Below are 12,461 nucleotides of genomic sequence, written 5' to 3' on the forward strand. Positions count from 1 at the left end.
TGAGCGTTTGACATGAGGTGTGGTTCTGCATTAGGATCTCCTTCAGCTGCATTAAACTATGATTCAAGGACTTACACACGAATCTCTGACACAGACCTTATACAACTTTATCCACAACCACAAGCCAATTTAATGCAAACCCCTGAATGAAAACGAGACGATTAAGTTAGATATCTCAGCAAGGATCGACCTTTGTAGTCGCTTCTTCTTTAGACTTGCAGACTTGTGTTATGTCTTGACTGATGTTGGCACCTGCTTCATCACCTTTCCTGAAACAAAACATTACAAAATTACAATAAAGCTATTGTTAAAAATGATGTCTAACCTTTACCTTTTTTACACTTTTAATGTTACATCAACCAAACATGTGTCTTTGAGAAGTTAAGTTTGGTGCAATAAATTTGTTGCCAGCGCAAAGTAATCCTAAAAGATGTTGCCAAGCAACCCAAATCAGCTCATGATGCAATCCGCCAGTCTTCTATACCATGTATAATAATTTCTCAAGTTAGTCAAGAGTTCATTCCTCTTGGCAGTTCAGAAAAGTATCATGAATTTAGTGACTTTCATGAAAATTCCAAAGAGCCCGGTCTACCAAAGAGGGGTATTGTCGAACACGGAATTGCCATTCTCGGAGAGAATTGAAGAAATAACTTGAACTGAGATAACATCTTGATGAAATTAATCCTGGTATTTTCATATACTTGTACGGATTTGAAACTACTGACAGTGTCATGCAACGAGGTTGACGATTTCAAGTCTCCGTTGATGAAGACTCACAACTACAACTGTTACATCCGCTAAGTGCTACTGAGTCGAGACCGTTCTTTGACCTGAGCTGTTCACCTGACACTGCACTTGATCTTATTATTTGTTCATTTGTCCACAAAACTGATTGCAAACCTACGAAGCTATCAAATGCATAGAAGTCACAAACGTTGCTGCTGCACTCCAGTTCAAAACAGAAGCAGTGCTCTACCATATGTCACTGCAATGTATGCATAACTTACGAAACAACGCTTTGGTGATTCGTCAAAAACATAGCTCTCAGCTTTTTTCAGTTGACATAATGTATCTTTTCACAGTGACAAGTAACGATCATGGCTTTCAAGATAGTTCAAGATCTTGATTGATCTGTACGAACATCCGTTGGAATACAAAACATGTAAGACCTGACTAATCTACCACAAGTACATTCTCAGTCAAAACCCTACCAGCTGGCCAGAAATTATAAAAGAAAATGGCATTTGGCTGAGCTTACAAGTAACCAGATTAAGCAGTTTCCTACGCTAACGATGTGTGTTTAACAAAATAGACATAAAAGCTTGCACAACCTTACGACAATTTACTGAGCAAATTTCCGAAGACTTCCTGAGACGTTTAATACGTCCGAGCGACCCAAGAGATAAGAATTCAGCGAAAAAAAGCAGCGGATCTTTCAACACAATAATGCCAACTGTGCATCCGATATATCAATCAATAAACGTCTGGTTGTGTACACAAAAGTATAGCAAGATCGACTGACTCTTGACTGACTACAATTCAAATGTTGGCGTGTCCATTTCGAAGTTCAGTGGGATTTGGTGGAAGGAACTGCACAGTGTCTACAGTAAAGTAGCAATATGGTGATAATGCAAGTGTGGATTGATACATCTTTTGTAATCATTTAATGAATTTGCTTGGCGGGATCAATATTACGACTTTTTAAAGCTTGATGTTTGTTGAATTTATGCAATTGCGAGAGAACAACATTGGACCTCTCGGTTTATGGTACAATACATCCGACAGTATATTGGAAGCCTCCCAGCATCTAGATACAACGTATGACGGTGCACCTCCTCTAGCTTTGACAAGCCACTGGAGCTGATGCAGTTTAACAAGCAGGCAATCTGGTTACAAGGAAACAAATACTTACTGAGGCACGAATCTTTCCAAGCCTTCATTGTCCTTGATATGCATGAGAGCCTAAAACACCAAATCCCGGTGAACAATGCTACAAGGGACATCGATAATAAATAATGATAATAAATGATTTGTGCAACCTGCGCGCTTTAATATTTTTAAGCACAGATCAACACTGATCAAAAAATCAATTCTAGTTTTCCATGATCTTATTTATTACTGCTAAGCTCAAGAAACCAGCTTTGTTATTGGACACGTACATCATTCGAGAAAATCTACACAAGGTCTCCCAAATTGCAGCAACCTTAAGATAAATGAGTTTGCTTGCAGGGAGAAGATAGCTCAGTTGCGATGAAACCCGTCCAATGTCTATGCTTTGGCATAAGCCACCACAGAAAAGAACGGCCCTATCTTTCAAGGTGTTAACAATGCAATCAATTAAAACTGAACAGTAAATACTATTACTAGGCTATTACAAAAACGTGCTAGATACAATTCTTATTCAAATGGAATTAAAATTATTATTGATTTTACTTGAATGACCTTGGGATGACCCCCAAAAAAGGTGGAGCAGCTTTTTCAAGGATTTTAGTGAATAATCACTACATTTAATGCAATTAAGTAAAATGGAAGACATTTATGGTCGAATATTATTTTGATGTGCTGTTAATTTATAACAATGTTAAAATATTCAAAGTTCTCGCATCATTTCAATGTCAAGTGACGAACCACGCAATTAATTAAATAAGTCTCTTACTTTCAGCTGTTGTTGGGATAGGTTGGTAGCGTCAATGCCGATGCTTTGTAAAGCTTTAGCCATGTGGTTGCTTAGTCCAGGAATGTTCTCGAAAACGGATTCAACTGGAAGTTAAACACAAATTTATGAAGATTTTAGCGGCTTTGCTACATCGCTAGGGTTGAAATAACCAAATGAGTTTGTAGGTTCATCTTAATAGGTGGCGAATATCTGTTAGCTTCACAGTATGTTTTACTAAGTGCCTAACAACAACAGTGGTTAGATCATTCTAATAATCAATGCGTAAAAGCTACCCCCCTCACTCTTATGATTACTAAAAAAAATCACGATCACCTGCAACCACAGGCTCATGAAGCATATAGGAAACTACGATTGCAAGAAATTAAACAAAGCTTGATGTCACTACAAACTCTTACAAGAAGAAGAATTACCCAGAGCAAAAATTACCAATTACACGAAGACCGTTCAACGGACATGACATCCCTTGCTGCCAAGCGCGCTTTCAAAGAAAGGGGTAAAAGTAATTGTATTGTAACAGCTCTTAAAATAATGCTCACGGGTCAAAGTTTCTTTTTCCGTTTCACAGATAGACCCTTTCTCTAAGCTTTCCTTGTTACTATTGGCTGAAGATGACGTGAAATGAGTTGTTATGACATCGCAATTCGATTTGATGGCTTCTGAAACAAGAATCTTACTTAATATTGCTACAAATCAAAGACGAAAATATACTTTTGAATAAGAAATATTAACACAAGGCATACACAAAAATTTGACAAATTTACTACTTTGGACAGTTTTGCATAAACCTTCTTTAAAAATGCCAACATCAAGTTTTCTATTTTGTTTAAAAACGTAAAGTACAGAATACTCTTGGTTAGGTGGGGCAGATCATAAGATGCTACGACAACATTATCGACGTGGTAGTAATAGCAACTTTATGAAGTAAGCTAATAATGTGTTGTTTGTATTTGACATCATGGAATGCATACTTACGAGGAAAAAGAAGGTGAGATGTGGATGCTACTGCTTTTGCAGCAATGGCTCTTGCAGCAGCCTCCACACTGTCTTCCTTCTTCTCTGTATCTTTGTCATTTCTGTTTTCTTTCTGCTCCTCCTTAGAAGCTTGATTAAACGGTTGATTCTGTGAGGAAGATTCCGCATGAGGGTCACACGCGTAAATAATTTTAGTTAAGCTTTTATCTTCAATGGGAGGTTTGGATGTGGTTTCGGATGTAGGGTGAGGAGTGAGAATTGGTTGCTTAGAATCTGAGGGTGCGGATGCACTTCCACTCTCAGCAAGACCGGAACCTACGCGTTCACCATCACTGGATGCTGGGCAATGTTTTAAATCAGTTGAGGAAATTAACTCTTGATCTTTAGATGAAGACATAGAATCGAAGGAAGAGGAGTTTTTTGTGCTAACTATCTGACCAACATCGTTTTGATCGTTTTGATTGGTAGATGAGCAGAGTGGATATTGGTTACTATTTGATGACAGTGCTTCAGCTTTGACTACATCACTTCCAGCATCATTATGAGCAGTATGGGGCAAAGAAAAGGAAGTAGATACATTTGAAGCAGCTTGAACCGCACTGTTGGTGGCCGTACTACATGTTGACGGTATTTCAACTTTATTGCAAGGTTGGCAGGAAGACGTGGCAGCCATAGAATGGGGCACAGGATCGTTGGGTGTTGCTTGTGAATCACTTTTCACGCCAAAAGGCACAGACAATGCGTTTGTATGCTGATCGAGGCCGTTCAAATGTAGACTAGCTGACGTATTTTGAGCCAAGGATTTGTTGAAGGATTGACTGGCTTGTGAAAGGTGATCTTTGATGTCTTGTGTGATATCGTAGATTGGCTGCATGTGGCTGACATTGTCGCTTACTTTGAGTTCAGACTTGGCAGCTTGCTTTTCCATGTTACTTCGTAACAGAGCAGCTTCGGATAAACACATTAAGTTTGATTCATCAGCCATTACAGTGGGTGGCTCTATCGCTTCTCGTTTCACTTTCACAGCAACAACTTCCTTTATCTCTTCTTCTTCCTTCTCTTCATTGTCATACCATTGTCCACTCTCAAGCCCCTCAACGTACACCTGGAAAGCAAAGCAAAAACATGATGTTGCTTATTGTTAACAAACTTGACAACTTACATCATAATTAGCTTCTGGCTCTCCTTGTCCTCCTTTCAATACAAGACTACACTTGGAGGAAACACGGATTGATGAAGTAAAGAGTACGATCCTTGCTCAACATTGTCGTGTGTGGTAAAAAAATAAAAATTGTTTCTATACTAGAAAAGTGAAGGTTAGATATAAGATCTCATTGCACTTGGTCGAGAGCAGCAATGAGAGTAGGATAACTAATCCCTGTCTCCAGACCGTCTTCCTTCCAGCATGTACGTCTACTCAATTTATAATACTCTGTGTAGTGGCGAGCGTTTTTGTACATCTAGCCTAGCAGGGTGACTAACAAGATTTTATTGGTTGAAAGCCAAGCCTCTTTCTCAAAGCAACACATGATTGTATGGGGTACAATAAAGACTGCCCCAAAAAACATTGATATTAATTCACTTCTTATGAATTAATTTGTGAATTAGTAACAGAACTAATTATTATGTATATATAAACCCTTATCTTGTTTCAGTCAAAACAACGCAATGTCACATCAACATAACGCACAACCTACCCCTCCCATGTGGGCCAGTACCCAGTATCTTCTTTTGTAACGATCTTGGCCGATTTCCAAAGAACGAAGGGGCTTCGAGCTTCGGTACATTCGCTCGTTGAAAGACTGGTGTTCCTGCAAGATCATTACGAGGTTAAATGCTTGCTTCAGAGTACTCCCGTTAAAGCATGCGCTGATTGTACTGCGATAACTACCAGCCGAAGTGATTCGTCTTAACCATTTTGAGAACTTCAAAAATTTTAATAAAGGACAATTGCGCTCTGCTGTATTTTCGCCAATTTTTATAGCAAAAAAATGAAGGCAGTATCTGCAATGAGTGGAACTTAATGGTTAGTATATGAATTTCAAAAGCATTAAGTTTGTCATTCAATTAAATTAAAGTCAAAAGCAAAACGTTTTGGAACTGCCACTCTGTATGTTTGTTTAATCAATTCTATCCGATAGCAAACAGTGACTTCCCAAATTTTTTCATGTTACAAGGTTTTGAATTCTACCCAAGGTTGTGCGCGTGCTCAGTTGCTGAGTGAAGTACCATATGCTTACTTTGGTTAATTTCTTCATTTTTCTTTGAATGAGAGTGTCACTTCTGCAGGTGGGTTTACTTTCTCCTGTGGCCTGTAAAATAAAGTAGTATTGAAGTAGTGCAACTTTGTTGAAAGAGTATATAGGATTATAGGTCCTATTTTTACTTTTTCACGTGACGCATGTTGAAGTCACATAACTGACAACGAAATGGTTGTGCATTAAACATTGCTTCTGTGGTCGAACGATTAAGACCTGGAATCAATTTACCGAATCATCATCTTTAGAAGAGTCCTCCTTCTCCGTATCTTCATCGGTTTTGTGCTTGCTTACACTTTTAGAAGGAGAGCCCGCATCACTCCCAGCATTGGCCTCTTCTATGCGTGCCCTGCGAGGAATCAGATTTAATGTTATAATCGTTCTCTTACTAAACTACATTGTTTCTCGAGGTGATTTTGACAATCAACAAGGGAGTAACTTGCCAGCCCAGCACTGGTTAACTGACAATGGTTAATATCGACCGAAATCATTCTGCATCTTGCGTTTGATTTAAGAGAATTTCTTGGGTGGGTGACGTTTGGATTGAGAAAATGTTCCTATTTCACTCACTGTCGTATTTTGCCTTCAACCACCCATTTGTCGCGGCGTAAAGTGACCAAGTTATCCAAATGCTTCTCTATATCGGAGCATATGGGAGCGCTGCATACCAACTCGTTGACCATGAAGGCCAGAGTGCTCGCCTTCTGATCTGCAGTAAGTGAGGGAAAGGGTTCTGTTTCAAGAAGCCTGGCAACCTGCAGTTGAGAGAAGATGTGAGACATTGAAGCGAGGTAGGAATCAAATATAATCCGTCAAACAAATAAACTGGGTGTTCAGTGAACATCCAAACAAGAAAGCAACAATTTTGAAATGAAAAGCTAAAGCCACCGTGCAAGCAACGATCTTCATTTACACTACCAATGACTGTATAGTTTTTTACACAAAGAAACGGTAGTTTCGCTCACCTCTGTTTTTTTCCCGTTTCTCGCCCATAAAAACAGCCGCAAAATCTCAGAATAATTTCCTTTGCTCACGTCAACGTCTGTCACTTTAACCCCGACAAGGCAGTGCAACTGTAAACAATCACTGCTTGAAAGTATTTATAAATGTTGTTGCAGTGAAGCGCCACATACTACCAACGCTTGCAACTGTTACGCCAATGTTAGATCAAAGCTGAAGCTTGGTTGTCGAATTTATGTGAAGATTGTGACACATTGTGTCACGATGGCCAAAACTGTGAAAACTCATTACATAATGAATATTGGATGCATTTATTTTGATATGAAATATTAACTCAAGATCAGTGGCCTTCATTATTGAAGCATGCGTATTGAGTAACAATACTATCTTCTAAGTAGAACTTTTGTTTGTGCAAGTTGACATTTGATTTCGTTCAACAAATCACAACAATCAAGTAATATAAAAGTTATCTCAACACAACAGCTATGCCTTACAATCCAACAACACGTATTGTAACAAATCCGCTGCTTTCAAGTTTAAAGAGCAACATGGCCAGAAATAATGGCATGAAGGTCATTCAGTGGGTCATGCACAGCAACTGGATGTGATTCGTACTGTACTTACCCATGGGCCGGGAGCAGGCACACCAGGGTCGCATAGACACTGATGCAACAAGGCCATGGTCAGTTGCACGAGGGTATCGATATGTTTGGAATCATTGAGCAAACCTCGCTGGAGCACCTCGAACGTAGGAATCACGTCCTCATCTGTGGAACACCAAAATATTCACTTGTTACCACAAAACGAAAAATTTGTTTGTTTTGCTCGAAATATAAAGAAAATACGTTGGAACGGTGTCACATTCAGCAACTGTTTTGTTTACGATACTAAAAAAAACTTGGTTGAACCTTCAATTTAACGATGCACTACAAACATTTTTCGCTATAAGCCTACAGTGTTATTTTTCATGAAACTGTGACTCTTGGGCAGCCCTGTCTCAAAAGTGAATTTTTCATTATCAGACGAAAGGCTCGAACCCCGACACAGTAACCGACAAATCACCATACTAACCAACGAATATCGCGTCTTTGAAAGTGTGGACGAACTCTAAGACCATGAGAACATCAGCTGTGGCTGTGCCGCTAAGTTGGGACCACCGGTTGCTGTCGCCTTCCTCGGCTACTGTTCCTGCAATGTAAGATATGTTAATATAGTTTGGAAACCTAACTTCTTTAGCGGTAACACGAAGCAAATTTTACAGTGGTTTTGTACAGCATTGCTCGGTTCGAACGACAGCGTGCAAGCAGATGCATAGAGCCGGCTCTTGTAAAGATACTAGCTAGCCCTACTCACTGCAGAAACAATTTATATAATCAGGGCAACCCAGAAAATGATCCACAAGAAACAAGGACTGCTTCCACCCAGCAGGATGCATCAAAATACCACACAAACCTTGCAGGGGCTCCAGCTTGGGCATGGTTCGATGGTTGTTCAGGCACATGTCTTCAACAGGCATTTTCAACTCACGTGCCAGTTTCATTGCCAGTTGCCGTTGCTCCTGTTCAACAAATGCCATTAAGTTTGACATATCTTCAATAATTAACCCCAGCCCTCCCCCGCCCCCAAGTAACCGATGATGAATCAAAATAGTATTAATGTATTGACACACAAACTAATATGCAGTGAAGTTCTGAAATGTAGAGCACTCAACCCTTCGAACCGATTGGAAACTTAGCCGGAGTTTGAACACAACAGGATAGCGCATCAAGAAGGTTACGGACTAGTTATGTCAAACACGCGGCCCTAACACGGACCAGTTGAAATGTTTTGCGGCCCTGTTGTTACGTCATATATTTAGTTTTACTTCAAAATAGAAACACTATATCTCAATTTTACCAGGTAATTGTTTTTGGCTGGCAGTTTCCACCAACTTTTAATACGTTTAACAGACATTTGGACCGAAAGTCTATTCTTTTATCATGCAAGATTGGCACATTTCCTAGACTACACAAAAAGGTTGCAAAAGAGTAACCAGTCTTTGGTATCATGCAAAACAGGCAGACTTTAATGTGCTATAGTTTCAGCCCCTCGTAATACAAGCATAAATTTTAGCACAGAGACGTATTTCGGTTGGACACAAGTGAGATATAGACCAATGGAAAGGTCGATCTCATCCCACCAGTCATAATGTGCTGAACTGCTCACCATTTTCTTTTCCTTTATAAACATCCGCTCATTCTTTATTTCTTCCCTTCTCCTGTCTCGCTCTTCTGCTCTTCTTTTCGTTTCAAGCGCTTTCAGAAGCACAAGATGTTGCCGCCTTTGTTCCCGCTCCTAGAGAAAAATAAAGGTAAAAACATATCTCTGATTATTAATTTTTTAGTTTCCTTGGAAGTGAGCCAAACCATCACGTGACTGGAGGAATGCTGGGTACTGTTCAAATAATGTTAAACATCTTGCAACACACTTGGCTTTTGGTTAAGTGATGTTTTCTTCATTGTAAATAAAGGGCTGTAGAGTCGGGGAAAAAATATGCAACTCCGTCTCCTCCATTTATAACTGACCGAATCTGACTCCTGCTTCAGTGTTGCCTCTTTTAGGGTTGTCAGATTTTTTCAAATTTTTGTGTTTTTTTATTGTTTTAAATTTAATCTCACTTAAGTTTTGATCGAAATTGTAACGGCAACTTTCACAAAAACTAAAAAGAACAATCAGTTCTATTTTTTGGTAAAGTTTTAGAGCACAATGCAAAAAAACAAATAATATTTTGAAAAAGATTGCAAACAAAATTTTATTGTTCATCGTTTAGTATCAAACCAGAGTCGGCCTTTATTAATTTTAATGACTCCGACTCCGGACACGCCAAAATTGCCCCGACTCTATAGACTTGGAATAACTGGTTTTATGAGCTGCTTGCTTCTTCAATTTGACATTCTTTGTGGCAGGCGTGTGACATGTGCTAGCTGAAAACAACGACAAAACCAATTTAGAAACGTAACGTTGGATTCGCGTACCATTGCAAAACCTTGGCGAACTAAAATATTATTGATTGATAGAAACAAAGATAAACAAAATTGTGTTAATGCATAAAGATTCAACATTCCACACACTCACAAAAGCAACATAGCATGCATGTTATGGAACGAAAGTCTTTGTTAAAAAAGTTAGGGTTGTTGGAAACGCTTTAATGTCGATTATTATTACTATTTTGTTTCAAATCCCAGTGCTGGGTGACATCGTATTAGCAGTGTAAGTATATTTATTATTCAGCCTTGTGAAAACGACGCATACATTCAAAGAAATCAAACAACTTCGATTGCCGCCGCTATTTCTCTACGTCAGCAAGCACATGACGTGAGATTTTACTTAATTTCACAAAAAAAAGGGAAAATAACAATTTGAGAGCAAGAAAATTGTCTTCTTTTAAAAAATCAATGATTTTACCACGGTAACGGTAAAACAAAGACACTTTTCTGACTTTTGTATCGAGTATTATAGTACAAGATATAGGCTACCAAATTTAATAGCAAATACAGGATAGGATGTAAGTCATGGCCACAAAGGCAGAACGTCAGCATTAACATTAGGAGCCTTAAAATATTCAAACTTTTCACTTGATTTGAGACGTGCAAATGCAATGGAAATATGATTGACAAAATGCGGGCAGACAAAAATGAAAGAACACTTTATAATCGGGCAGCAAAGCGCTTGACGAAAGCCATGCTGTACTAACCATGACTTCAGCTTGTCTTTGGTTTTCTCGGGCCTGAAGAAGTGAAAACGCAAAACTTCATTTGTACGTTATTCAAAAACCTCCCGGGATATATTTCACGTTAGGTTACTTTAAAAAGAATGTATTACAAATAACAGCGGTTTCAGTGCTCAGTGCAGGTTGCTTTCAACCGAGAATATAATCAAAAGCAAGCAAAATAAATCAGTGATAAATCCATTGTTTCTGAAGAAGCCGTTTCTTGAAGTTAAATGAATCTCATTAAAATTATATCAATCAGTGACCACTAGCCAAAGAATACGAAACTCAACAAGTGAGTTGCAATCTGGTAAACAAATGATGCGTGACAGCAGTTTAAGAGAAATCTCTTATCGAATATAATATCACATGTGAAGTGTACTGGGTTTAGAGTTAGACAATTAATCAGGGGTTTTTTTATCATTGGACAATTAATCACTCACATTGGGTTATAAAAGAGAACTTTCAACAAAAACAAGCAGGGGTCAAGTGACAGAGAAACTCATGCAGTCTTGTCAAATTTTATATGTACCGGTATGTGAATAAAACCTCGATGTGTAATAGCTACAAAGTATAAATGTCTGGATTGACAAAATGTCACCGAACCCTCCAGTGCTCAGTAAAACTACCACTGTTACCACAATGGCAGTTTTTAAGCAATAAATCCCAATCACAAAACCAAATATCATCACTAACACTTTATCATATTTTCGATATTTAGCGACGGTGCCGTTTTGTGGACTGTAAGTAGCATACATTACATACACAAGCCAAGGAATCATCGACAGGTGCGAAGATGACAAAGCATAGCACGTAGAGTTGATCGCTGATTAATTACTGAGTAGTTCTGATAACAGTGACATTGGAACAGTCAAGTGAAATGTGGTTAAGCGTCACAACAAGTTCAGCAAACTCGGTACAGTAAAGCGTCACGTTAAGTATAAACACACCGCTAACTCATCGAAAATTTAAGTAACTTCTATTTGTACATGAAGGATTCAAGATGGAGTTGTTCATGAATGTTCTACTCATCAAAGTTCGTTGAATGGAAAACCGTTTCCAGAGCACATTTGCGCAACTTTGCAAGCAAGAATGAATTTCCCTCGTTAAACATCATCTTGTAAACCAAATAGTTGCAAACCACTCGATCAAACAAAATCTCACCTTACTCTTTCTAATGGCTTCTTGGTACCTGGCCAATTGTCGCGCGGCTTCCTGTTTTTGACGTTCCTACCACAAGTAGTTGTTACGCACTTTTATGTATATTAAACGTCTAACGAAGTTGGAAGTTACTTCAAACTTCTAAGAAAACCAAGAAACACAAACATCCCAGACAGAAAATCGGTTGTTTTTAATGTAAAAACGACCAATTTGCTGTCAGGGATGTTTCGGTTAAATCTATCAGGCAGGCTCGTTTTTATCACAGATTACATTTACACTGCAGGACTGCAGGTGTTAGGTTTCAAGTTAAATTTAAATAATAATAATAATAATAATAATGTTAGTTTTTATATAGCGCTGTATCCATCGCAGAATGCGTTGCTCCTCAGCGCTTTACAAAGCAGACAGTGTCAATGCAGCCGTATAGAGGCGCAACTGAGTACATTATTACCCGAATCCACTCCATTACTCAGTGCCAAGCAGAAATTAGATTCAGTACCATTTTTAAAAAGTCTTTGGTATGACCCGACCCGACAAGGTATCGAACCCATGCCTACCGATTCAGAGGCGGGCGCACTAACCACTAAGCCACCGAGCCGGTTTAAACATGAATATTGAATATCCTTTACACACGCTTATAACATTGGACAACAAGTTTTTTGACAAATTTTGTTTATCATAATTA

The 12,461-nt window shown here is 38.7% G+C and overlaps 1 protein-coding gene across 5 annotated transcripts in view; it reads right to left on the minus strand.

The window, feature by feature from the left end:
- LOC145768197 (bromodomain adjacent to zinc finger domain protein 2B-like) overlaps positions 1-12,461 on the minus strand; it is a 37,854-nt gene that overhangs the window by 11,544 nt on the left and 13,849 nt on the right. Inside the window, exons 17-32 of one of the 5 annotated variants that reach the window (XM_082579679.1) lie at positions 11,780-11,830; positions 10,601-10,633; positions 9,073-9,201; positions 8,320-8,425; positions 7,939-8,055; positions 7,492-7,634; positions 6,873-6,980; positions 6,478-6,662; positions 6,139-6,256; positions 5,890-5,961; positions 5,347-5,460; positions 3,650-4,754; positions 3,214-3,333; positions 2,657-2,760; positions 1,913-1,962; positions 191-269 (exon numbers count right to left, since the gene is read on the minus strand). In XM_082579679.1, the coding sequence (XP_082435805.1) occupies positions 191-269; positions 1,913-1,962; positions 2,657-2,760; positions 3,214-3,333; positions 3,650-4,754; positions 5,347-5,460; positions 5,890-5,961; positions 6,139-6,256; positions 6,478-6,662; positions 6,873-6,980; positions 7,492-7,634; positions 7,939-8,055; positions 8,320-8,425; positions 9,073-9,201; positions 10,601-10,633; positions 11,780-11,830 (2,634 nt within the window). Of the gene's footprint in view, positions 1-190; positions 270-1,912; positions 1,963-2,656; positions 2,761-3,213; positions 3,334-3,649; positions 4,755-5,346; positions 5,461-5,889; positions 5,962-6,138; positions 6,257-6,477; positions 6,663-6,872; positions 6,981-7,491; positions 7,635-7,938; positions 8,056-8,319; positions 8,426-9,072; positions 9,202-10,600; positions 10,634-11,779; positions 11,846-12,461 lie in introns of all 5 variants that reach the window. The other 4 variants (XM_082579678.1, XM_082579677.1, XM_082579681.1 and 1 more) reach the window with 4 other exon arrangements.

Source organism: Aplidium turbinatum, chromosome 4 (genome assembly GCF_918807975.1).
Source record: "Aplidium turbinatum chromosome 4, kaAplTurb1.1, whole genome shotgun sequence".
Taxonomy (NCBI): Eukaryota; Metazoa; Chordata; class Ascidiacea; order Aplousobranchia; family Polyclinidae; genus Aplidium; species Aplidium turbinatum.